The sequence below is a fragment of the Carassius auratus genome, chromosome 15 (assembly GCF_003368295.1).
Source record: "Carassius auratus strain Wakin chromosome 15, ASM336829v1, whole genome shotgun sequence".
Classification (NCBI taxonomy): domain Eukaryota; kingdom Metazoa; phylum Chordata; class Actinopteri; order Cypriniformes; family Cyprinidae; genus Carassius; species Carassius auratus.
Window position 1 is genome coordinate 15,901,932 of NC_039257.1, and position 27,988 is coordinate 15,929,919.

General features: G+C 42.7%; 1 protein-coding gene and 1 non-coding gene across 6 annotated transcripts in view; one reads left to right on the forward strand and one right to left on the reverse strand.

Annotated features, from left to right (window-relative positions):
- nek3 (NIMA related kinase 3) overlaps positions 1–27,988 on the reverse strand; it is a 44,660-nt gene that overhangs the window by 15,417 nt on the left and 1,255 nt on the right. Inside the window, exons 5-15 of one of the 5 annotated variants that reach the window (XR_003293847.1) lie at positions 20,363–20,430; positions 20,190–20,276; positions 20,053–20,107; positions 13,482–13,682; positions 10,162–10,270; positions 9,862–10,032; positions 9,453–9,587; positions 8,564–8,645; positions 8,403–8,473; positions 5,299–5,445; positions 4,001–5,133 (exon numbers count right to left, since the gene is read on the reverse strand). Coding sequence is in view for 3 of the 5 variants with exons in the window: in XM_026282685.1 (XP_026138470.1) it covers positions 8,413–8,473; positions 8,564–8,645; positions 9,453–9,587; positions 9,862–10,032; positions 10,162–10,270; positions 13,482–13,682; positions 20,053–20,107; positions 20,190–20,276; positions 20,363–20,430 (969 nt within the window). In the remaining 2 variants the exon portion in view is untranslated. Of the gene's footprint in view, positions 1–3,999; positions 5,446–7,292; positions 8,474–8,563; positions 8,646–9,444; positions 9,588–9,861; positions 10,033–10,161; positions 10,271–13,481; positions 13,683–20,052; positions 20,108–20,189; positions 20,277–20,362; positions 20,431–27,988 lie in introns of those variants that run through there. The other 4 variants (XR_003293848.1, XM_026282683.1, XM_026282685.1 and 1 more) reach the window with 4 other exon arrangements.
- LOC113115596 (U7 small nuclear RNA) lies at positions 19,206–19,259 on the forward strand. Its single transcript, XR_003293918.1, has one exon. It is a non-coding gene; the product is annotated as a U7 small nuclear RNA (small nuclear RNA).

Sequence of the window (27,988 nt, forward strand, 5' to 3'; positions counted from 1 at the left end):
CGCGTTTGCGGTACTTCTCCCCGATGAGAGGGCGCGACGGCGCTGCCTGTCTTTCTCTGAGGAGATTGATGTGGATAGGCGTCGATGAGCTTGCCAGTCACACAAGCACCAGTTACACAAGCATGTTATGCCTAATATTAACATAAGCAGCCTTAATGAAGAGTGGAGCTCGCGCAGTCAGCTCTCGGGGGGGCTGACTGTGCTTTTTATCACTGTTAAGCGCTCCGCTCTCGCCGGGCACGCTCTGAGGAGTGTGTCCGTGCATGCGATCCTGCGGTCGCTGGTGCTGAGGCACGGCGGCGACCGCAATAGCAGGAATCGCACATGATCTGGCGAATGGGTTGGAGACGGTTCGTCCTATCTCCGCCCGTGTTCACTAGATCTAGAGCTCATGCTCGAGGCCTGGAAACCAGCACTGCGGTTCTTTCGCCCTCTGAGACAGCTCGCTGCTGCTGCTGCATGCTCTCTCGCCGGGCACGCTCTGAGGAGTGTGTCCGTGCATGCGATCTTGCGGTCGCAGTCTCGCTGTGGCTGATGCACGGCGGCGACCGCAATAGCAGGAATCGCACATGATCTGGCGAATGGGTTGGAGACGGTTCGTCCTATCTCCGCCCGTGTTCACTAGATCTAGAGCTCATGCTCGAGGCCTGGAAACCAGCACTGCGGTTCTTTCGCCCTCTGAGACAGCTCGCTGCTGCTGCTGCATGCTCTCTCGCCGGGCACGCTCTGAGGAGTGTGTCCGTGCATGCGATCTTGCGGTCGCAGTCTCGCTGTGGCTGATGCACGGCGGCGACCGCGATAGCAGGAATCGCAAATGATCTGGCGAACGGGTTGGAGACGGCTCGTCCTATCTCCACCCGTGTTCACTAGATCTAGAGCTCATTCTCGAGGCTTGGAAACCAGCGCTGCAGTTTCTTCACCCTCTGAGACAGCTCGCTGCAGCATCCATATTTCTCTGAGGAGATTTATGTTATTTGTGTGACTGAGTAGCATAAAATAATATATATATAAAAAAAAAAAAAAGACATGGTTTCATTTTTATGTGATTTTTTCTACACCAGATCACGTTGACTAGTCTGGTTGCTGACTACATTTAATTCTAAGGAATAAAATGACATATTTATCTGACTATGTGAAGTTAGATGTAGGGATGTGATTTCTTTTGTGAGAACACGTGTGTACCGCTCTTCCTCTGAGGAGGTTGAGGCGGTCAGGGGCTGCTGGGCGGAGCAGTCCCAAAGTGTTCCAGCCCCACGTGCCGGGGGTGTCACTTTTGTACTCCGCAGACGCTAGAGTCAAAGTGGCGCACCCAGGCCGAAGGCTTCTAGTGGAAAGCAGTTCTACGGACTGTTGTTATCGCTGGATAGCCTTCATCATAACGTCCTGACACCTAGGACGTTTTGAGGGCCAGCTCCCTCTGGGGAAGAGTGGTGTACACCGCATTACACGGTGCCCGTCTCTCCTCAGTGCCCTCAGGAGATCATTCTGCCAACCCTGCCGTTGTTCCAGGGCGCAGCGATCTCCGGCGAGCGCTTCTCTCAGTTACCGCCCGGAAACGTAGCGGTGCTGAGAGGCTCGCTACCTCTACGGAGGTCTCTAGAGCAGCTAGTACGGTCATCCCCTGCCGGTCCACCGCTTCAAGGCACCGAGCTAGTGGCTCTAGGCGCACCAGAGGCAAGTCTCGCGAGACTGGTTCCCTTAGGAGGTCACATGGCGGTGTGGGAGCCCCTGCCAAGTGTACTTCATGGGGTCCTGCCCCGAGCAGGCTCTGGTCTAGTCTTCCTGACAGACGATACGGGTCTGAGGACCGTCGTTTTTAGGAGACTTCAGCTATGATAGTCCTGATGCTGCGGCTCAGGACCTCGGAGGGCAGGCCCCTCTGGGGAAGAGCGGTGTACACCGCATTACACGGAGTCCGTCTCTTCCAGTGCCCTCAGGAGATCGATCTGCCAACCCTGCCGGTGTTCCAGGGCGCAGCGGTCAACACATCAACTGCCTGGAGATGCTGGCCGTGCTTCGTGCACTTCGTTATTTTCTCCCAGACCTAAGAGGTCACCATGTGTTGGTGCGCACCGACCACACAGCGGTGGTCTCTTACATCAACCACCAAGGAGGTCTGCACTCACCCCGTTTATACAACTAGCGTACCAGATCCTTGTGTGGGCCCAGGACGAATTCCTCTTGCTCAGAGCAGTTCACATTCCTGGGCATCGTAATATGGGAGCAGACATCCTGTTGAGCAGGGGCCGAGGCCCGGGGAATGGCGGCTTCACACTGAGGTGATGAAGCAGAGTTGGAAATGTTGGCCAGACTCGGGTGGATCTGTTTGCGACTCGAGAGACATCGCACTGTCCCCTCTGGCTTCCTCTGACTCATCCAGCTCCACTGGGGCTGGACGCCATGGTACACGACATGGCCGAGGCTTCATCTGTAAATTTTCCCCCGATTGCTCTGCTCTCGGGAGTTCTGGAGAGAGTGTGCCGGGACGGAGTCCGGCTGCTGTTAGTAGCCCCGTTCTGGACGGGCCGGGTATGGTTCCTGGGCCTGATTTCTCTTTTTGATGGCACTCCATGGGAGGTTCCCGTCAGGAGAGATCTCCTCTCGCAGGCGGAGGGTGCGCCCCCGCATGGAGCTTAGAGGCTGTAGGTGTTGTCTCTGAGGAGGCACAACTCTTAGCTTCCGGTCTCTCAACCGAGGTTGTAAGACTGTTCTCCAATCCAGAGCTCCCTCAATGAGGAAACTGTATGCCTTGAAGTGGAAGCTTTTCACTTCTTGGTGCGGAGACCGCCAGCTCGACCAAGTTAACTGCCCGGATGGTACAGTGCTGGAGTTCCAGCAGGCTCTCCGCAGGGTTGATCCACTGCACCGTGAAGGTCTACGCGGCGGCCATGGTGGCCTACCACGCCCCTCTCGGTGGCCAGTCAGTGAGCAGAAACCCTCTGGTTACATGTTTCCTCCATGGTGCGCTGAGGCTGAGGCCTCCGGCCAGAAGAAGCTTATGCTAAGCTGTGATCAGGATGCTGTCCTAAGCCTCGAGTCCTCTGATCTCCCCTCTCCTGGGGGTCATGGCTCACTCCACTAGAAGTGTGGCGGCCTCCAAGGCCTTCCTAGCAGGTGTCTCTATGCGTGACATCTGCGAGGCTGCGGGGTGGTCCACGCCCTTGACCTTCGTAAGATTTTACGGTCTAGATTTACGAGCCGCTCCAGGCCCCTCTGTTCTCTCGTCCTAGCTGTGCAGTTTCCCACACTGGCAGAGATTTGTAAGTCTGGCGGCGTGGGCATTCTCGTTCCCCAATCGTTCTCGACGCAGCTCGAGTTCCTGAAGAGGAACGTCTAAGGTTACATATGTAACCCTGGTTCCTCGAAGGAACGAGACGCTGCGTCGCAGTGCCACACTTCCGGCATCTCTGGCTGGCGCTTGCTTCATCCTTTGAGGCTGGGGCCGGCTGTGCCTCTCCTGCTTTTATGCTTCCTGGTCTCTGATGTCACCCGCCTATGACGTCTCGCCCTTCTTTTGGACTGATTATACATATTATTCAGAGACGTCACGCTGGACGCGTTCCCCAATCGTTCTCGACGCAGCGTCTCGTTCCTTCGAGGAACCAGGGTTATATACGTAACCTTAGACGTTTTTCAAGATAAGCAATGGAGTAGACCAAACTAAACAGGGAGGGAGGGCAAAACACTCACACGCAAACAAAACACACTCCTTGTTGGCCGTGCAATCGACTCACTCATCCATTTGCATAGAAAAGAGATGTAATACTATGATTTCCGTCATAAAAAAAAAATATATATATTTATGGGCCGGTGTTCTGTCGATTTGTCCTACGCTGTCAGATTTTCCTACCTCCCACTAAAACAGTGGGTATTACAATTCCACAACGAAAAAATGTTACTGTAAAGTTATGGTTTATTAACGTCTACACCTACCACAACCCTAATCATACCCTTACAGTACTGCAAATACAGTAATTATGTGTTATATTCGCGGTTGTAGCTAGAAGGAATACAGCTACAGGAAACCAACAATAAATATTATTTTCTACCAATTAAATTGCGTTTTTATTAAAGTTTACACCTACCCCAACCCTAAACCTACCCTTACAGTACTGCAGATACATTAAATATCGTTGTTTAGCATGAGACAGAGGACGCGATATTGATATGTGCGTGCGCATTAAACCCAGGTAGGAAAATCTGACTGGGTAGGATAAAATGTCAGGACACCGGCCCACATTGGCTAGCGGCCCACTGGGAAAAGTCCCTGCTCCAGTCCGCCCCTGGTTTTTAGAACCCGAGAAGTCCATGATGTCATCAAACCACAAGAGGGCAGCAGTGTAGCACATTTCCTGGGTGAGTTAACACACATTGATGACAAAAGTGGAGCTTGGATTGTCACACTATCAATTCAGGGCACAGACATAGACTTTAAATTTGACACAGGCGCTGACATAAGTGTCATTTCTGAGAAAAGCTGCTCAGTTTTGAAGTACAAGCCAAAACTTAAAGTTAATGTGAAACTTGATAGCCCAGGAGGTACACTGCAATGCAAAGGTCAGTTCAGAGCGAAGACTACCTTTAAAAATGAGCAGTATATTTTTGAAGCATTTGTGGTGACTGGTCCCTATGTAAACAATCTCCTTGGTCGTGACGCAGCAAGTGAAATGGGTTTAGTTAAGAGGCTAGAAGAGCTCCAACCCATTTATTTTTCTGAACTGGGATTAGTAAAGACAAAACCCATTAAAATCTTCCTGAAGGAGGATGCTGTACCATACAGTGTGCACACTGCAAGACGGGTGTCCGTGCCCTTGCTTCCAAAAGTCAAGGCGGAGCTAGAGAGAATGGCACATTGTTATTGAGGAGATCACTGAGCCTACAGAGTGGTGCGCCCCTATGGTGGCCGTCCCAAAGAAAACAGGGAAAATAACAATTTGTGTCGATCTGAAACAACTGAATAAAGCTGTAAAAAGAGAGAAATTTGTGCTGCCAACAATTGATGACATCCTTCCTAGGTCCTAGGCAGGACCATGATGGAAATCTGAAACCAGTGGCTTACTGTTCCAGGGTGCTTACCGATGCTGAAAAAAGGTCCGTCCAGATCGAAAAAGAGTGCCTGGTGGCCGTGTGGTCCTGTAAAAAATTCTCACGGTTATTTGTATGGATTGTAAAGTGTCATCCTGTAAACCGACCATAAGCCACTGATTCCTCTGATCAAAGGATCTTGATTCAGTTCCACTGAGATGTCAAAGGCTGTTGCTGCGGATGATGAGTTACAATCCTGTCAAAACAATGTACCTGGCAAAAAACTGGTGGTCGCCGATACACTTTCACGACACCCTCAGCCAACCATTTCATCAGTGGTTTCTGAATTAGTGCAAGAAGTGGAAGCCTATGAGAATGCAGTTAGTGGTACATGGCCAATTTCTCCCACAAACCTGGACTCTGTGAAAAGAGAGACAGAGATGGATTTTGAGCTACAAAAGGTGAGGCAGTATGTGACTGATAGCTGGCCCAGATATGCAGCTAATGTCCCTCAAGTCTTGAAATTATACTACAGTGCACATCATCACTTGTCAATTTTTCAGGACCTTGTGCTTTATGATGACAGGATCTTAATTCCCCAAAATATGAGGTCTGACATACTGCAAAGATTGCACAGTGGTCACCAAGGCATTGTGAAATGTAGAGAGAGAGAGCCAGATGTAGTGTATGGTGGTCAGGCTTAAGTCAGGAAATCCAGCAGCTAGTTAACAGCTACAAGGATTGTCTGGAATGAAGATCTACCCAAAGGAAGGAGCCACTTTTAATCACTCCACTGCCAGACTGTCCATGGGAGAGAATTGGTGCTGATATCTGTGAGGTGAATACGCAACATTACTTGGTAGTCGTGGACTATTTTTTAAGATATATTGACATTGCTCATCTTCAAAACTTGTCGGGTGAAACAACACATGCTTGCTTGAAGAACATGTTTGCACGATGGGACTGTCCCAATGCTCTCTTTACTGAAATGGCCCACAGTTTTGTGGAAGTGCTTTCAAGAACTTTGTTAGAGACCATGATTTTCAGCACATTACTTCAAGCCCTTATAATGCCTAGTTAAATGGAGGAGCTCAAAATTGAGAAAGACTTGCAGTCATAAAACAATTGTAATGTGTTCATTTGGGTGTTACCTACAATGCAAACCTTATAAATTTTTTATACATATTAAAATAAATTATAAATAATTTAGGTAAAAACAAGGCCCGTTTATAACTTTCAGGCACATTCCTGTGAAAGTTTTTTTTTTTTTTTTTCAGGTTCCCTTACGAAAATTACCCATGGTTTTAACAATAAGACAAATAGTCATTCTTGTAGCCATAGTTACTGCAAATTAAGCATGGTTTTGTTACTTCAAATAATAATTTACAAAGAAGTATTAATATACTGTAATTTTTTTTTGTTGTTGTTGTTGCTATAAAAATAGACCTAAGCCATTAATAGCCTTTAAAATGACTTAAACTGCCATATATATATATATATATATATATATATATATATATATATATATATATATATATATATATATATATATAATTCACTATCTCTACAAATTAGAATACTTCATAAGATCAATATTTTTTTTTTTTTTAAAAAGGTGGTATGGAAGCCCAGGTTTCTTAGACAGTGGCCTTCATCTCATCTGCATTTTTTTGGTCTCTTGTTTCTCATTTACCTCTTGACAATACCCCATAGAGAATCTATGGGGTTCAACTCTGGTGAGTTTGCTGGCCAGTCAAGCACACCAACACGACGGTCATTTAATTAGTTTTTGGTGCTTTTGGCAGTGTGGGCAGGTGCCAAATCCTGCCGGAAAATGAAATCAGTATCTACAAATAGCTTGTAAGCAGAAGGAAGCATAAAGTGCTCCAAAACTTCTTGGTAAGCGGGTGCAGTGACTTTGGTTTTCAAAAAACACAGTGGACCAACACAGTGGCGCAAAAAGTGGGTATGCGCCATATGAGGTGCATAGGGGCGCCGCACCATGCGGGGCACCAAAACGATGGTAATTTTTTTTTTTAAATAATAAAAAATACAAATGTATATTAAAATTTATATATATATATGGTTAAGTTGAAAAGAACAGCTGAACATCAGTTGACAAATAAAATATATTGTTTGTATTGTTACTGCCTTTTGTTAATATTTTGGAATAAACGTAAAAATACTAACTTGAATATATTTATTTGTTTTGATAAACAGAATATTACATAGTGTAAAAATAAAAACTATATTTTTTTTTAGACTTTTTTTAATGTAATGTTTATTTAACCAGGGAAATGTGACAACAGTAAGGTTATAAGGATACAGTATACACAGTGTAGTTTTTTTACTGAGGAAACAGCAGAAACGGCGAGAAAGACTGTGTCATAATAATAATAAGACATATTCATAATAATAATAATAATACATTTGTGGGAACTTTGCATCATCTTTTTTTAAAACGCCACCCAGAACAGTGTAATTTTTACAGCGAGAAAGACCGTGGCATTTGCTACGAACTCTGGCAGCTGCCAGAAACCACTAGTGGCTGCTTTCACAAATTTGGAAAATAAATGCATAATACTAGAATAGTTTTAACATGGTTTATTGGAACACTACAAAGTCCATATTAAATGACTACTTAAAAAAAAGTTTTTACAAAATCTTCAGTTGCACATTCTATACTCTACCTAGTGGTAATGCAACCTTCTTAACCAAAAATAAAAATAAAAATAAAAAAATGATTATATATGTATTTGAAATGAATCAAAAGTTTACATTAAAGTTGACCTAAAATCAAAAAGCGACAACTTTTTTTTGAGCAAAAAAAATTCCCAGCAAGAGTTTAATTTGCATATTCTATAGTCCACCTAACGGTAATACAAGGAAGCACATTTTTCAACCTTCTTAACAAAACAAAAATAAATGTTTAAAAAAGTAAATAAAAAATTACATTTATACATATACTGTATACAGTTGTGAACATTTGAAGTGGATCGAAAGTTTACATCCAAAAAATTAAAATAAAACATTTTAAAAAGAGAGAGAGAGAAATTATAATTTGCATAAATGAAATCTAGTCTTTTTAGGCGAATCATGATTAATTGTTTTCTTTTCATTTTCAAGTGAAATATGACCCAGTCCTGTTTATGACAAGTGAGATTCAATATGCATTTCTTTATGTTTTGTTTATTTAGTCACTCAACTTTTCCAGCTTCTTTTTTATAATTATGAAAAGAACCTGTTTAATCACACATAAAGTGTCTTAATCTTCAAAATAAACTAAACCCAATCTCTAGATAAAATGATGTGTATATATAAACTCAGTGAATACAAAAAAAATGGTATGTTCAAGTACAACACATACAATAACTCACTTAAGTTTCTCTAGCTCATCATTTCCTCCAGTTCATTTATCCAGTCATATGGACACTCCTCTTCAAAATCCCTGCAGTCAGGAGAGCAATGTGTGGTTTATATTAAACAATGGCCTTGGTGGAGATATATGTACTAACAGAGGGAAAATAGAGAAACTCACGTATCTTCATCATCTGAGCGTGGCTCCAGTCTACTGTAGTCTGTGATCATCATCTCAGGGCCATCCACTTTGTCTCCATGCTCTGGGATCAAAGAACATGATGAAAAAATAATCAGATTGATTATGTATAAGCACTACATGTGTTACACATTTACTTTAAAGAAGACAGCATTAGATCACATTACCAGCTAACATTTTAACATATAGATATATAAATCTAAAAAGAAATATAAATAGATTAGTTATCGCTCATAAAAACTGAATTTTGCTTTGATATTTTGTATCTACTGCAGTGACGTGGCTTAAAATGGTTTACTCCACATTGCTCTGCTGTGGTTATTATCAGTGTAAACGTGTACACAGCGGAATCATGTTCCTTCTATTCATCAAATAATGCAAGAAAAAGGTATGACAGTTATGGTATTGGTAAACCATAACAATATTAAGCAGCACAACGGTTTTAAACATTGATAATTAGAAATATTTCTTGCTGAATCAGCGTAGTATGAATGATTTCTCAAGGATAAAAAGATACAGTTAAGGCTTGATGAAATTCAGCTGCTAAAATTCAGCTTTGCCATTAAGCAATGAAATAAATTTAAAATAAGTGATTTTTAAAATAAGATTTAAATGCCAATTTCCCAAAATAAGTGTTTAGTGGGAATTAGTTCACAATATGAAGTTTATAATTTTTAAGAATATATATATATATATATATATATATATATATATATTTACAATATTATGATAATGTGGAATACAATAGTTAGAATGATTATGCATCATGGTAGGTGTCTGTTTCTATGTAATTCTTATAATAAATTGTTAACTTTGCTGTTCTGAATGTGAAATCTCTGTGTATCTGATGTGTGCAGACTGACCGACTGACCATCTCTACGTAAAGTGTAAGTCTCAAAGCCATAACAGAGCTGCACTTTCTCCAAAATGCTCAGGAGTCTCTCAGGTGGATCTTTGTCCCACTGTTTCCTCACTCGTCTTTCCTGGGTCTCCACATACTCAGCCTCTATAACAGAGCAAGAGAACACAAAACTTGTTACAGTTTAATTATGCATTTAAATATTGAGTAATATTAATTAACAACGTGTACTTACTATAGGGTTAGGGTTAGAATCAGGGTTTGGGTTTGGGTTGTTGCATGTAATTATGCATGATTTAATGTTAATACTATAGTAAGTACATGTAACTTATGTTATAAAGTGTTGCTCAAACAACTACCAACATATACTGTATATCCAATAATCAGGGTAATTCCATTCTACATATCAGTGCTTCAGTACCTGAAATAAGATCAGTCTGTTCTGCATTTTCCATGCTACCAGTGGAAATGATATCAGCATTTCTTAGGACCCCCATCACGGTATTGCAAGTCCCGACTGCCCACCTCTTACGAGAAGCTGGGTCATCAATGCAGTTGTTTTCAAAAGTAGACTGTTCTTCTTGCAAAGTTCCTGATCACAAATGAACAAATAACTTGATCAGTTCAGTTGATTCACTACAGGTTGTACCTAAAATTAGGAATTAGTTAATGTGTAGCAGATCTGGACTAGTGATGTTTAATAGATAAATTAACTATTGACCTTCAGTGGAAGTTGTGGTCACTAAACTCTTCTGTCCTAAAAACATAGCCACTTTTTCTCCTTCCTCTCTCTTCCAGTGGTGTGTTCGTTCTTGCACCAGTTCCTTTTTCTGTCCAGTAAAACAGAGAGAAATAAAGACCTACCATAATATAATTTAAGAGTCAGTGACGAATAAGACAGTCCATGATAAAAATCTAACAACAAGCGTCACATAGTTTAACTAACTATTAATTCTTAGAAATATACTCTTTGTATATTTTGTAAATATTTTTTTCTTGGATATTTCTCTGTAAATATTTTATGTTGAATTGCCAGTTCTTAAATGTTATCATTTTTGGGAAAGTTGCAACACATGCCATTTTTCCTGAATTAACTTAGTCTTGTCAATAGGTAAAATGACTGGATATGTGACTCTGTCTGTGAAAACCTGTCACAGTGTCTGGTCTGTGTTTCCCTGGGTGTCCACTAGTGGTCTCATTTCCCCATAGTCACCCCACCGCAGGCACTACATTTCTCACATAGCTTTGTCCCTTCATTACGGTTAATTGCACACCTGTTATTGCACTCAGCGGTCTCCACTTCCTTCGTTATCCTGTCTATATAAACCGGTCTGTTTTCTGTCTGTGTCATGGAGTCCTTGTTTTCAGTCACCTGGTTTTCTCGTGTTCCCTCATGTTTTCTAGTTCCTAGTTTCTTGTTTGTTTTGTTTCTGGACTGATTATATGGTTAATGACCTCTTGCCTGTTTGGATACAATATTTTTGGATTAACCATTAAACATACTGCTTCTGGATCTCTCGTTTCCTGTGATCGATCGTTACAGAAGGACTCCATCATGTCCAGATCCAGCGTTGTGGGACTTCATATCCGTTCCCCAGCCAGTATGGAGGAGCAGAGGGCGAGATTCCTAAGATTAACCACCCTCCGTCAAGAGGGGAATGAGGTTGGTGGCTTAGCGCAAAAGTTCTGGGCCATGGCGGTAGGAATGGGGTATAATGATGCGGCCCTGAAATACTTTTTCAATGCCGGTCTGCATAACCCTGTGCTGGAGAGGGAAATAAAGAGCGGTTCATAATGTACCTACGACATTGGTCTCAGTGGGATACCCTAACCACACCTGTCTCTCCAGGTGTGATGGACGACTCTAGACTGGTGTCTCCAGACAGGAGGACCGCCAGCCCAGCGCCACTGCACAATATGGACGCCAGACCAGCACCACTGCCCACTTCCCATTGACCCTCCAGAGCCGAGTCAGGTCCCCGATGACCCTCCAGAGTCAGGTCAAGACACAATTAATACTCGTGAGTTAAGCACTACCACAGTTAGACCTCAGGAGTCAAGTCAAGTCACCATTGATCTTCATGGGCAAAGCCAAGTTACCAGTGTTTTTCATGGGCAAAGTAAAGACACCAGTGTTCTTCATAGGCAAAGTCAAGTCACCGATGATCTTCATGAGCAAAGGCAAGTCACCTATGATCTTCATGAGCAAAGCCAAGTCACCGTTGATCTTCATGAGCAAAGCCAAGTCACCGTTGATCTTCATGAGCAAAGTCAAGTCACCGTTGATCTTCCTGAGTCCAGTCAAGTCACCGTTGATCTTCATGAGCAAAGTCAAATCACCACTGATCTTCATTAGCAGAGTCAAGTCACCATTGATCTTTCTGAAAAAAGTCAAGTCTCAGTTGATCTTCCTGAATCCAGTCAAGTGGTGCCCACCGTGGTGGTCTTCGGCGCAGCCTTCGGTGGGCTTCTGTCTCGACCGTACGGCTGTGGTGGTCTTCTTCGCATCACTGGTGGGCTTCTGTCTTGACCGCACGGCTGTGGTGGTCTTCTGCGCCGACCTGGGGGGCTTCTGTCTTGACCGCACGGCTGTGGTGGTCTTCTGCGCCGACCTGGGGGGCTTCTGTCTCGACGCAGGGCTGTGGTGGTCTTCTGCACCGCCCTGGTGGGCTTCTGTCTCGACCGCACGGCTGTGGTGGTTTTTTGCGCCGCCCTGGTGGGCTTTTGTCTTGACTGCACACCTCCAGTTCCACCTGCTCCACCCTGGATTCCTGCCCTGTCGGCCCTGGACTTTCTGTTCCCTCCTGGCCTTCTTGTTTTGTTGTTGTTTTGTTTTTTGTTTTCTCTCTGTTTCCCTCTAGTAACCTGGCCCTCCATCCCTCCCCCTTTTCCTCTGCCGGTCCTCCTCCTTCCTGGTCTCCTTGTGGTTGTTGTTTTGTTTTTTCACTTCCTGTCTCGGTTTCCCGAGGCCCTCCATCCCTCCCCCTGGTCCTCTGCCGGTTCACCTCCCTCCTGGTTTCCTTGTGGTTGTTTTTTTTTTCACTTCCTGTCTCTGTTTCCTGCTATGGACCTGGCCCTCCGTCCCTCCCCCTTATCCTCCACCAGTCCACCTCCCTCCTGGTTTGTTTTGTGTTCGATGGAGCATCTGGTAGTTGCTCCGTAGAGGAGAGGGTAATGTCACGGTGTCTGGTCTGTGTTTCCCTGGGTGTCCACTAGTGGTCTCACTTCCCCATAGTCACCCCACCTCAGGCACTACATTTCCCACATAGCTTTGTCCCTTCATCACGGTTAATTGCACACCTGTTATTGCATTCAGTGGTCTCCACTTCCTTCGTTATCCTGTCTATATAAACTGGTCTGTTTTATGTCTGTGTCATAGAGTCCTTGTTTTCCCATCACCTGGTTTTCTCATGTTCCCTCGTGTTTTCTAGTTCCTAGTTTCTTGTTTGTTTTGTTTCTGGACTGATTATATGGTTATGACCTCTTGCCTGTTTGGATACTGATTTTGGATTACCCATTAAACACACTGCTTCTGGATGTATCGTTTCCTGTGATCGATCGTAACAAAACCCAGCTAGTCTTTTTTTTGTGATTTACTGTTTTCTATATAAAATTATCCTTCATAAGGTAAAGAACATTCTGTGAATATCTAACATTTATATCTTTATAACTGAAAAAGACCATGTCAAATTAACTTTGATGCTTGTTATCTCATTAGATTTGAGACTTTAGCCTGGATTTCACAGAGAGGGTCACATATTTAAAGAGACATATTGACTTTGACACCCAGTCATGGCAGTCCTCTTCATGATTTCCTAATTTATACTCTTTCCCTTTCATATTTTTGCCTTTTGGCTGCACTACATGACTTTTATTTGATGTAAAACATTAATTATAGCAGTGCAGTATGTTTTTTTTTCTAAAGTAAATCTGAATTATTCTGTTTTCATGATCCTTCTGTATCACTCCATTAAATAATTGATGCAGCTGGTTAAGAATATGTTTTTTTATATAATTTAATTAAAGAATGAGCTGATGTACCTCTGGTACCAGGTGTTTATGCAGCAGTCGAGACACACGGTGAGAGCTAAGGATTGTGTGTACTGAGGGTCTGTCTTTAGGGTTAGTCTTGAACATGTTTTTGATGAGGTAGTGGAGCTCATAGGAGAAGTGACTGGGTAAAGGTGCATATGTCCCACGACACACCTTCAAGATCAGGCTCTTCCAGCTACTTGACTGAAACTAATGAAGGGAACGTTGATAGTAAAAGAAGACAGGAAATGTAAGGACAGGTGTCCTTAACATCCAAAACACATAGTAATTGGCAGTGCAACTCAAATGGTGATGATTATACACGGGGCAACCTTTTGGGCAATGTTGCCGGCAACTTTGGACAGTGTTGCCATCAACAGGCAACCAGGTGAGATACAGGGCCAATGACCAATCTACAGTATCCATATAGAAATTTGTTACCAATTCTCAATGGGAAAGTGTCCAAACAACATTGCTAAAAAAAAGTTGCCTGGAAAAAAAAAAAAGTTGCTCCATGTATTAGTAGGGGTGTGAAAAGTGGCACGAGATCTCACAAGATCTGACTGGTCTCGCGAGAATGTGAATATCACCCAGTCCTTTCAAATATATTTCCATTACACTGGCCCTTTCATCAGTGGTGGTATGTAAGATATGTTCCCTTTCAGTCAGTCATGTTCCACGTTACATCAGAAAGAGACTGACGAATGGGGTTCTTGCCCGAGAGCCCACTCACTTTCGAGTGGTAACAAAAAGAGCCAATGGTACACAGAGCACCTTGGTCTGTGGAATTTGCATCGCAAGCTCTGCCCCAGTGTGCAGGTATATAAGGAGCAGCGTGAGCAACTCGCACTCAAGCTTTCGCTTCAGAGCCAAGCACATCGCTTGCTGCTTTCACTGGAGTGTTTACAAGCGAGTCAGCTGGTGTTGATGTGACAGTGCGATTTAGCGGTTTGTCTGGGCTTCCTTCATTCAGCTCCCGCGTTCCCCTGAGCGCTTCAGCACCACTGAAAGAGCTTTTTTCTCTCACTAAAAGAGTAAACGGGTTGAATATGCATATTTTTAAAGATGTCATTTCGCCCTTGTGTTTCTGGGTGCAGTGGATATATAGCTCCTCGTGATCGCTGTGTCGTGTCTGGGCTTTCAGCACTTTGAGACTGCGTTCGTGGATGACTCATGTTCTCATTGCAGGGACATGACCATCTCAGTGTTTAAGATTGAGGCTCGATACCTTAAAAGGTATAGAGTTCCCCTCTGCCACACCCCATTCTAGCTCCTCTTCTCATAAGAGGGCTACTTCGGCTGGTGGCCAGGATGATCTGAGGGTTACCGTGTGGGCTTCCCCGATGAGTCAGCCTCCTCGGGCCACACCCCCCTCAAAATGCCAAAAACGAGTTTCTCATTCTGGGCTTGGGAGGAAGATCTAATGTCAATCGCCGCATTACAAGGCGGGCTTGAGTTCTCAGGAGGTGAGGATTCAGCTGCTGATCCAAATGATCAGTGCCCACAGGAGTGCCAGCATTGCCAGAGTCTGATCCCGAGCTGACAGCCATGCTTTCCCAGGCAGCTGAGAGCATTGGACTTGAGTGGAATCCTCCACCCTGTACCGAGCACCCCCGCTGGTTCCTTTCTTTCCAGAAGTGCACCAGGAAGTTACCAGTTCATGGAAGGCACCTTTAACTGCCCGAATCAATTCTGGTGCTTCCTCTGCCTTCACTGCCCTTCATTGCAGAGCGGCTAAGCGCTATGCTGGGATTCCCCAAGTGGAGCATTCTGTTGCAATGCAACCTTGTCCTTAGAGCACCTCCGCCTTGCGTTGATGTGGTGCAGAATTATGCGCAGCAGTTCTTTGCCACCTAGACGCAGTCTGAGGCCATCAAACACATCCTGCCCCGGCTGCCTGCTGCTACCTCCACACTGTCGTCGGCGCAGCCACTTCAGCCTGCTTGTTGCGAGGGCGCCCCCGTGGTCTCCTCCACTCTGGCTCGGGCACAACAGCAGCCTTCACCCCAGCCGCAGATGTCCAGACATGTTGTGGTGTCAACAGATGCCTCTGCCATGGGCTGGGGTGCCATGTGCAAGGGGCATGCTGCATCAGGTTCCTGGACAGGACCCTGTCTTCAGTGGCACGTAAATTGCCTTGAGTTGCTAGCAGTACGGCTTGGTCCGTACCGTTCTGGTCCATACGGACAACACTGTGACCATAGCGTACATCAACTGTCAGGGGAAGTCTATGCTCCAACCGCATGTCGCAACTTGCTCACATCTCCTCTTGTGGAGTCAGAAGCATCTGAGGTCTCTTCGTGCCATTCACTCCCCCAGTCGGTTCAGCTGATTTGGGAACACTTCGGAAACGCTCAGGTAGACCCGTTTGCCTCTCCAGAAAATTCCCACTGCCAGCTGTTTTACTCCCTGACCGAGGGCACCCTTGGCACGGACGCTCTTACGCACAGTTGGCAGTTGGGCCTGTGTAAGTATGCTTTTCCCCCAGTGAGCCTTCTTGCACAGACGTTGTGCAAGATCAGGGAGGACAAGGAGCAGGTCCTCATCGTTGTGCCTTTCTGGCCCAGTCCAACCTGGTTCCTCGAACTTGTACTCCTCGCAACAGCCCCTCCCTGGCCAATTCCAAAGACCTTCCTTCTCAGAGACGGTCACCCTCTGGCACCCATGTCTTGGAACCTACATGTGTGGGTTCTGGATGGGTCACGGAAGGTTTAGGTACCTTGCCACCTCAGGTGGTAACTACCATCACTTCAGCTAGAGCCTTGTCTACCAGACACGCCTTTGCTTTGAAGTGGAACCTCTTTGTCTATGTGAAGGTCTGAAGGTCTATGTGGCCACCATTTTGGCTCGCCATGACTCTGTTGATGGTAAGTCTCTTGGGAAGCATGATCTGATCACCAGGTTCCTGAGAGGGGCCAGGAAGCTCAATCCACCTCACCCTCAGCAAGTTCCCTCTTGGGACCTCGCAGTGGTTCTATCGCTACTGCAGAGGGCTCTATTCGAACCCTTGCTCTCAGTAGCGCTAACGGCTTTGGCTTCGGTGAATAGGGTCGGGGATCTGCAGGCATTTTCAGTGGATGGAGCATGCCTGGAATTTGGGCCGGCCAACTCTCACATTATTTTGAGACCCCAGCCTGGATACATGCCCAAAGTTCCCACCACTCCCTTTAGAGGTCAGGTGGTGAACTTGCAAGCGCTGCCCCTGGATGAGGCAGACCCAGCCCTGGCACTGCTCTGTCCAGTACGTGCGCTTCGCACTTACATGGACAGAACTCAGTGCCTTAGGACCTCAGTCCAGCTCTTTGTTATCTGTAGAGCTGCGGGCTGGGCTACACCTAACACATTTACGAGATTTTATAATCTCCGTGTAGAGCCCATGTCCTCCTGGGTACTCGCCCCTTCGGGCCAATAAGGACCTGCTTGGTGTCAATCTACTAGGGGTGCTCCGATCACGATCGGCCGATCGTTATGCGCATCTCGTCAGTAAAGCCGGTTTTCTAATCAGCGGTTAATTCCATCAGGTGCTGATTTCACATAGAGCAGCTGTTACTACACAGAGCCGTTGTTAATAGAGAGGATGCGCATATCACGTTAATTTTCAGCGTTTTTTGGCGCATCTTCTCAGTTAACAATGGCTCTGTGTAGTAACAGCTGCTCTATGTGAAATCACGCACCTGATGGAATTAACCGCTGATTAGAAAACCGGCTTTACTGACGAGATGCGCATAACGATCGGCCGATCGTGATCGGAGCACCCCTACAATCTACTTGCTGCACAATTCCACTCCACGGACTGGAATGGTTGCGCTATTCCTCTCAGGTGAGTTCCTCAGTTCAAACCCTAGGTTCCTCGAGCACTGTTGATGTCCAACACTTGCGTGCATGCCCTATCAGTCAGCCCTGTGTGGGACTAGGTGCCTCCATGTGGTGTGATTCCCCTTTTATGGCAATCCCACGTGTGTATTTCCACAGTGAGTCTCTTCATGGCATGTGTCTTTCCCTTGACAACCACCTTGCCAGCTCTGTCGTTGAAACTTCCACCCTGCGGGCTGGAACCTCAGAGTTCATGTGTATCACCAGCTTTCAGTTGATACCTGCCTTTGTAAGTCCTCCTACAAGCAGGCAGCCTGCTAGCATATGTCCAGCTGGAATATGCAGCACAGTGTATTTTGTCTCAGCTGTAGGCCCTCACTCGTGCTGGCCTCACGACAGGTTGCCATCACTCACAAGGGCCACTGGAAGACAGCCATGTGGGGTTTTGTAAGGGACCACATTCGCCAGTCTCTTTCTGATGTAACGTAGAACATGACCGACTGAAAGGGACGTCTAGGTTACATATGTAACCCTTGTTCCCTGAAGGAGGGGACGGAGACGTTACATCCCTTTGCCACATAACTGTTCCACTGAACGGCCAGGTCACTAGGCTCGGCTCCCCAGCGAAGACTTGAGTGCGAGTTGCTCACGCTGCTCCTTACATACCCACACACTGGGGCGGAGCTTGCAATGCAAATTCCGCAGACCAAGGTACTCTGTGTACCATTGGCTCGTTTTGTTACCACTCGAAGGTGATAGGGCTCTCGGGCGAGAACACCATTCATCAGCCTCTTTCTGATGTAACGACTCCCTTCTCTCCTTCAGGGAACCAGGTTTACATACGTAACCTAGACGCACCTGAGTATAAGTCACATCAGTCCAAAAATACATCATGATGAGGAAAAAAACATATATAAGTCACACTAGACTATAAGTCGCATTTATTTAGTACCAAGCACCAAGAAAAAACATTACCGTCTACAGCCGCGAGAGGGCCCTATATGCTGCTTAGTGTAGACTACAGGAGCACTGAGCAGCATAGAGCGCACTTTGGCGGCTGTAGACGGTAATGTTTTCTCTTGGTTCATTCCTCTCGGTTCATGTAATATTAATTTTGATAAATAAGTCGCACATGACTATAAGTCGCAGGACCAGCCAAACTAGGAAAAAAAGTGTGACTTATAGTTCAGAAAATACGGTAGTCATAAAAATAGAATTCAAAGTTTAATCTGGAATGTCACTTAATTTGTCAAACTTCTGTAATTAATCAAAAGTAGGTCATTACACTTAAATAAAATCACGATATGCATCTGTAAATATAAAGCCACAAAAGTCGATTTAAATATGTACTCGATATGTTCTGCGTGTCTCTGTTAATGAAAGGTGCAGATGCATGGTTTCATTTCCCAGTAGAAGTGCGCCTGACGCTCATGGTGATTTCAGTGTTTGCTGTCTCACTAAATGAGAACGTAAACACATGAACAACAATACCAGAACTGTTCTGCTTCTTCCATGTTTTAATTTGAATAGTAAACTCCCTTTTTTGCCAAAAATAAAGTTAGCTTAATTTTCAATAATTAAAAAATAAATGAAATGAATGTTTTATGCCTTCATCTGATAACCAACAAATGTACAGTAAATACAGAAAAATAAACAATGTATGTGGAAAAAAAATTATTGGCTACTTAAAAAATATATATTAATAAATTAAGTTGTTTATACATTCAAATAATAAGACATGCTAAAACACAGAATTTGGTAAGAATAAAAATATAAATAATATAGTGAGAAAAACTAAAATATTTCCTAGGGCCCTAAATACGTAATTTTTGTTAAACTTTTAATAAATTGATGTGAAAATTTATACGTTTCATGATTAATTAATTAGACATACTTTTTAATTAATAAAATGTAATTTTTAGATATTTGCTCTTTAGTATTTGTCCAGTAGGTTTCCTTTAAAGGGAAACCTCTTCTTAGGGTGGTGTTGGCACAGTGGATAAGACAAGATGCCATTGGTGTGAGAGACCCGGGTTCGAATCCACTGTGTGACACCAATGTGTCCCTGAGGAAGACACTTAACCCCTAGTTGCTCCAGAGACGTGCGACCTCTGACATATATATAGCAATTGTAAGTCGCTTTGGATAAAAGCGTCAGCTAAATGAATAAATGTAATTTAACTATTAAAAAGAAGTTAAATTTAGTAAAAAATTATAAATAAAAACAGAGAAAAAAATAATACAGAACAATTAAACAGAAAAAAAAAATATTTAATATACTGAAATGGAAATCAGTTTACTAAATAATAAATTTGACTGACTGGTTCTCCTTCACTTTAAAGCGATATTTGTGTTGTTTATCATTTATTTGTATTTATACTATTTAGAATTTTGTGCAATCACTTGCCTGTCAGTTGAGTTTGTGGCTAAACCTTCTGCAGTGTTTACATGTTGTTTATTACTGCATGAAATTTATTAAAATAGATGTTTAATTTCATAAAGTACAAGTTGATTTCAAAACGCACCTACATTTTTTTGCATTTTGTGTTTTTCAGTTAAATAAAATACTATTTTCCCCAATATAGTTAATCACTGAGGATTTCATTAAAAAAGTCTAAAAATCTTGTCTAATTCTCATGAAAGGTCTTGTGTCTCGTCTCGTGGGATAAGTGTCTCATCACACCCCTAATCATTAGCCTAACATTTTACATTGTTTGATGTAAAAACCACTGTTGCTATACAATTCAGTATATTAAGAGGAAAATACCGGATGTTGGAGTGTGCAAAGTTCATACAAGACACAGCCAAGAGACCAGACGTCACTGTAATATACAAGAATTTTAGTACAAATGTAACCTGAAATGTAAAGCTGAGGGAATTGCTGTAATATCCACAAAACTGTACCTTTTATTATTGTAAGGTTTGTTGTCCCATATTTCTGGAGACACATAATACGGAGTACCCACATAGGTCTGAGCGTATGCTTTTGCGCTTGCAGAAATACATATAAAATTACTCAAATTATTATATTTGTGCAGAGAATTTTATACACAAAAAGAGGAAAAAATGCCGAATACCTGTTAAGAGAACATGCTGAACCAAAATCCCCCAACTTCACAGTTCCACTGTCTGTCAAGAAAATATTCTGTAATGAAAATGAGAAGGAAACCAGCACTGCATGAAATAAAATCTTTCATTAATTCACAAGAAGTTCCAGGATGGTGCTTCTACTTGTGACAACTTTCTACTTCGAAGGCAATCAAATGGTGATGGTGTGGTGGACTGATATCCAAAATCTGGTATCAGGTCTTGTAACTGTTCATATACCAGGACAGTTGTATCACACTTAAATTTTTATTTTATGCCCTAAGAAATTAATTAAACAATAAAAGTTAGAAATTAAATCACATAATTGAAAAGTAATTTTAATGTATAAATGCTGTAGCCATTTAAAAAAGTGTTTTTTTGTTTAATATTATTTATGTTTACATATCATTGGTTTGTGTTTTGTTTAGTTAAATTTTCCAATTAAGAAAATTGTAAATGTCATAAGGGGAGATAAGGGGAGATAAATCATAAGGCAGTACAGAAGGGAAGTGGGTCAGACATCATTTTTTGACCACTTCATATGTTTTGTTTGAAGAATTCTTTTCTTTGGAACGGATTTCGTTTGGTATGATTTGTATCTTAATTTTAATGCATTTTTGTTGGTCAGTTATTTGTCTAAATAAATGGGAAAAATAAACAGGAAAATGTTCAGGACAAGGCCTGCAACCATGCTTCCACAGCCAAAACAAAGGCCACAATGACATTATGAAACAATATGATAATAAAATCATAATTTATCCTATATATATATATTTATTTTTTTGTATCTAATGAATAAAAAATGTGTTCATCACAATTTCCTCCTGAACCCCTTCATCATTGGTTGGTTGGTATAGTTTTAGCTTGACTTTGAAGGGCAGAATATTTGGGCTGAAAAATGTGCAAACAATAACTTTGGGCTTCCCTTCTTACCAGGCCAGCTCCAGAATCAAATCACAGAGGATGCTCTATCTTTATCGCTGGCAAATGATTAATCAAGTTTAATCGCATGCAAAATACGTTTTTGTTTACGTAATATATGTGTACTGTGTATATTTATTATTTCAATTTAAAAATAAATATATTTACAATTTAAATATATATACACAACTTGTATTGTATTTATATATAAAAAATAAATATAAACAGTAGACACACACATATATAATGCAAACAAAAACTTAATTTGGATGTGATTAATTGAGATAAATTGTTTGACAGCTCAAAAAAAAAAAAAAAAAAAAAAAAAAATATAATAATAATAATAATAATAATAATAATAATAATAATAATATATATATATATATATATATATATATATATATATATATATATATATATATATATATATATATATATATATATATATATATATATATATATATATACACACACACACACACACACACACACACACACACACACACACACACACACACACACACACACACACACACACACACACACACACACACACACACACACACACACACACACACACAGTGGGGCTCGAAAGTTTAGGCACCCTTTGCAGAAACTGTGAAAATCCAAGTAATTTTAAAAAAAATAAGAGAGATCATACTAAATGCATGTTATATTTTATTTAGTACTGTCCTAAGTAAGATATTGTACATAAAGGATATTAACATTTAGTCCACAAGACAAAAAAAAAAAAAGCTGAAATTATTAAAATAACCCCACTCAAAAGTTTGGGAACCCTTGGTTCTTAGTACCGTGTTCTGTTACCTGATGATCCTTGACTGTCTTTCTGGTTTGTGATGGTTGTGCATGAGTCCCTTGTTTGTTCTGAACAGTTAAACTGAGCAGCGTTCTTCAGAAAAATCTTTAAGGTCCTGCAGATTCTTCAGTTTTCCAGCATCTTTGCATATTTGAACCCTTTCAAGCAGTGACTTTATGGTTTTGAGTTACATCTTATCACACTGAGGGCATTTGAGGGACTCAAACACAACTATTTAAAAAGATTCAAATATTCACTGATGCTCCAGGAGGAAACAAAATGCATTAAGAGCTGGGGGGTGAAAACTTTTGAACACGATGAAGATGGCCAAATTTGTCTTATTTTGTTGAAATATAATTTTTTTACCATTTAGTTCTGCCCTTCGTAAGCAACAGAAGATACTTGTATGTTTCCCGGTACACAAATTAAGTACAATTTACCTCGATCTTCAAATTATTGCATCTTGTTTCCTTCTGGAGCATCAGATATGACTGTGATTAGCTACATTGCTCAATGCTACAAAAACATATTTAAATAGAAATTGATCTCCAGAACTCCAACTATGACGCACTGGATAGTTTGCCAAATCTGCAATAAAATACAACTTTAACTGAGGGTGCTTTTGATTTCTTTTGAAGGTGCTTAGCCAGTGTTGGGCAGTAACGCGTTATTAATAACGCATTACTGTAACGCAGTTATTTTTGACAGTAACGCATTACTTTTTAAATAAATTAACTCCTTTACCGTTACCACATGGTGCATTGTCCGTTACTTTAATTAATTAATAAATTTTGGCTGAAGGGAAGCTTAGCTTAACCTGTTTGCAGCAGCGATGCATTGTAGGTTTGGTGGATGCCAACCACTGTAAACACAAGACGCACTGTGGGCGTGTTTCCGTTTATTCAAGTATGTGCGGCGGCAGTCATGGTGAGTCGATGCAAGAGCAACACAAGTTTCTCATTATGCTCATTATTTAACTTTAGTTGAACATAAAGACAAAAACCTTTTTGTCAAATGTGAGCTGTGTCTTTCTGGTTCGAATTTACGGAGCCCCGCACGTCACCTCTAGGAGAAAAAAAAAACATTCCGTGGCGATGGTTTTGCAATCCGTCCTGTCAGTTCATAAACTGTAGGCTACACACAAATTCATAAACTGTTCCCTCGGTTTAACAAATCGTGCCCACGAATTTCGACGCTGTACAAGCCATAGCCCGTAGACAGGGACACAGATCAGCGCTCACGAGTCACAAAGCAAGGCCAAGAGCCTGCCACTGCACAAAGAGAATGTGATAGATGCGGCGGCCTGCACACGACCAAAGACGGCGCCTGTCCAGCTAAAGGCAAGCAATGCATGAAATGCAAAAAATTCAATCACTTTGCAAAGGCCTGTAAGTCAAAACTACATACAAACAACCACACGAGAAAAGTGATTCACACGATGGATGAAGACACTGAAGATGAGCAGGTAGAACTTTTTATTGACGGACTCAAAAGTGAAAACACAGGAAAATGTAACGAACAAGCTTATGCTGATATTGAAATCGGGACACTGGCGCACAAACCAATGCAATTCCAGTAAAGATATTTGAAAGACTGTTCAGAGACACTGCAGTGTTTCCCACAGAATTAGATTCTATTTGTGGTGGTGTGGTGTTTGGGGACCGGGGGGGGATTAAGTTAAATATATATATATATATTTTTTTTTTTTTTTGACAAGTACACATTTCCATTGCCAACACTTAGTGTCAGATACCTTAAAGCTGCAGTAGGTAACTTTTGTAAATATATATTTTTTTACATATTTGTTAAACCTGTCATTATGTCCTGACAGTAGAATATGAGACAGATAATCTGTGAAAAAAATCAAGCTCCTCTGGCTCCTCCCAGTGGTCCTGTTGCCATTTGCAGTTACGGACCGCTCCCGGTAAGAAATCAACCAATCAGAGCTGCGGTCCGTAACTTTGTTTGTGTTCGAAATGTAGAAAAATGTATACAATGAGCCAGTACACCATGAATCCATTTTCCAAACCGTGTTTTTAGCTTGTCCTGAATCACTAGGGTGCACCTATAATAATATACACACACACACACTCAAACTCACAAACTTCGCGAGAGGAAAAAAAATGACGTTTTAGTCGCATAACATCGGTTAATGGAAACGCCGTCATTTCATTTTGTTTATCGATATTTAGAAAAAAAATAAGCATTAAGCATCGGCAACAATCCATCCTCTAACTAACGCATGCTCATGTTTTGATTCAGATCGTATTCGAAAAGGAGGGGCTAGTCGCGCGTGCCTCCGTTGTCAGTTTGAGAGGGAGGGAGCAAGCAGCACGCAGATCTACAATAAAATACAATTGTACCCATATTAAATAGTTTTAAAATCTTAATCAATCCGTGGCGGTCAGCGTTGATATTGTGGCGGGCCGCCACAAATTAATGAATGTATGGGAAACCCTGCACTGCCATAAAACCAACCACTCAAAAAATCTCAGGATATGGCAGTGAGTTCCTGAAAGTGAAAGGCACCTGTCATCTAAAGTGCAAGTATAAAAACACCTCCATTGTGCTTGAATTCTACATAGTGGACACCAAAGCACCCCCCATCCTAGGGATGAGAGCTAGCTTAGACCTTAATTTAATCAAGCTGATACTTACAGTGGCCGAGGAAGAAGCGAAACCATGCACCGATAGAAAACCGCCTCCTTAAAGAATACACAGACATATTCCAGGGCATAGGAGAGTTTCCAGGGGAGTGCAACCTCCATGTTGACCCACACGCCGCACCAGTAGTTTACCCACCATGAAGAGTACCGATCGCTCTGCGAGCAGACTGAAAAAAGAGCTCGACAAGATGGAAGAGAGCCAAGTAATTTGCAAAGTGACAGAGCCCACAGAATGGGTTAATGCTCTTGTTGTTGTAGAAAAACCCCAGACTGGCAAGCTGAGGGTCTGCCTGGACCCCAGAGACCTCAACAAGGCGATTAAAAGGCCACACTACCCCTTACCGACTTTAGAGGATGTCACCACAAAGCTCGCCGGAGCGAAGTTCTTCAGTGTCCTCTATGCCAGATCAGGCTATTGGGCCATAAAGCTGAGTACAATGTGATCCCTATTAACAACATTTAACACCCCATTTGACAGATACAGGTTCCTGAGGCTGCCATTCGGAATCAATTCAGCTCAAGACGAATTCCAAAGGCGCGTCGTCGAGACATATGAGAGGCCTCATAGGTGTAGCTGCCATCATCGACGACATACTCGTTTTCGGCAAGACAAAGCTTGAACACGACAACAACCTCAGGGCCATGCTGAAACGCACAAGAGAAAGAGGAGTAAGGTTAAATCCTGATAAATGCCAAATATGTGTATCAGAGGTCAGCTACTTTGGCCACACGCTCTTGCGAGAAGGTGTCAAGCCAGACCCAGCGAAGGTGAAAGTGATAAAAGACATGCAACCACCCACAAGTAGAGGAGAGTTAGAAACCATTCTTGGGATGGTTAACTACCTGGCCTGATTCGCACCACGCCTCTCCGAGATAAACGCACCACTACGACAACTGCTGAAGCAGGACAGTGAATTTTTATGGGACAAAAACCATGACAAAGCATTCACGCAGACGAAAAAATTGATAACAGACCACCCTTTGCTCGCATACTTCGACCCACAAAAAGAACTGAGACTCCAAGTAGACGCCTCAAAATGTGGCCTCGGCGCTGTCATGCTTCAGGACGAAAAACCCATTGCTTATGCTTCCAAGTCACTCAACAGCACCTAAGTGAATTTTACTCAGATAGAGAAGGAACTTTATGCAGTTTTATTTGGCTGTAAGCGTTTTCACGAATACATGTACGGCCAGAGAGTGATTGTAGAATCCAATGAATCCGAATCAGTATATGCCAGGAACGACGTGATGCTAACCCCAAAGAACCACTCTGGTCCCATGACATACCGGAGAGACCATGGCAAGTGGTAGGCACAGACCTCTTCACGTGGAACACTCAAAACTTCATTGTAGACTACTACAGTAGATTCTTTGAAATGGAGCAGCTCACAAATACCACTTCACTTGCAGTAATTGCCAAATTTAAGTCAGCGTTCGCTCGTCACGGCATCGCAGAGACAGTCATCAGTGAAAACGGACCATGCTACAGCTCTGAGGAGTTCCGCCGCTTCACAAATGCATGGGACTTCACCCACACCACCACAAGTCCACGTCACCCACAGAGCAACGGCCTTGCTGAAAAGACCGTCCAGACAGCAAAGCACATCCTGGACAAAGCAAAAGCTGGAAACACAGACCCCTACCTCGCTCTGCTGGAGTACAGGAACACTCCAGTTGACAACCTTCAGTCACCGGCCCAGCTTCTGATGAGCCGACGACTGCGTTCCATACTCCCAGCGACCAGTAGGCATCTGAAGCCACAGGTAGCATCTCAAAGAGCTGTCCAAAACAGACGAAAGGCATGTCAACACCGCCAACAAGCATACTTCAACAGAGGCACCAGGCCACTGCCTCACCTACCTGCCGGCACACCCATTCGTTTCCGTCAGGAAGATGGCTCCTGGAGACCTGCAGCGGTAACACAACATGCATCCAGACAGAAGATGGACAGACTCTACGGTGCAACCGTTGGCACCTCCGTGACAGCAGAGATGCTCAAGACACCAAAGACACACAGCATGCAGACACACACACCAATAACACACAGCCACCACACCCCGAACCTGCGGACCATCCACAACCAACTAACCAACAAAAGCCCAATTACACAACAAGGTTTGGCCGCATCTCCAGGCCAAGACAAATCCTTGACCTATAATGTAAAGGGTGCAGGCAGATCGCTGCCCTAAAAAAAAAAAAAAAAAAAAAAAAATCTGAATATTGTAAAGTTGCACTTCAGCTGTTGTTGTTGTTGTCTCTTGTAAAAAAAAAAAAAAAAAAAAAAAAAAAAAAAAGGAAACAAGAGAAAGGTGTTTTCATGTTTTATTAATACCTGTTACTTGCATACTACTTCTGAAACACTGTGCAATCAGTTTAACTGCCTGTTCTGTTTTTCTTACACAACTATTTCACCTTTAAGTTACTTGAATAACATGGGAAATTAAAACATTATTTCTGACTTAAAACTAATGACTTATTGGTGCACATGTCGTATGTCATTTAACTGCTACCTGGTACCTGTTTACATCACAGCAATGACGCTAACCTACAGACTGTATTTGTCAGACCGTTTATATGTCCATTTAGCACAATTGTTATGTTCGCAGTATTAATGTTGTGTGTGCTTGGGTAATGCCATTTATTTAGTTTTTTTTCTTGAGAAGGGAGATGTAACATCCTGACTAATACTGTATGTCCTAAAAGTGACACCGTAGCCCTCGGGCAAATCTCGCATCCCGCGAGATTAGAGAAAGTAAGGCTAATAAAAGCACACAGTGAAGAAAGCTCCGTGTCGGTTCCAGTAATTACATCTGTAATATAGTTTAGCCAGTGAGCAAACATTACAATGGGGACGGAGCCACAAAGCCGTGAGTTTACAAATCCGAGGGATGGGATTGCGAAAGCGTGCGCACGGTTAATGAATTCATGGGTACGGATTCAATTCTCTGAGCGCATTGATTGAAAAATTTTTAACCGATGGAACGGTTTAAGAATTCATGAGCACGGTTTATAAAATGAGGGGACGGATTGCAACACAGTTGCCACGCATTGTATGTTTTTCTTTGGATTGTATGTTTGTTTGTATAGACCATAATGCATAAAAGGGCATTAATGGGAACATTAAAGAATGTTCTTTAAAAAAGTAACTAAAAAGTTACTTTTAACAGTAATGCATTACTTTTTGGTGTGAGTAATCAACAAAGTAATTGAGT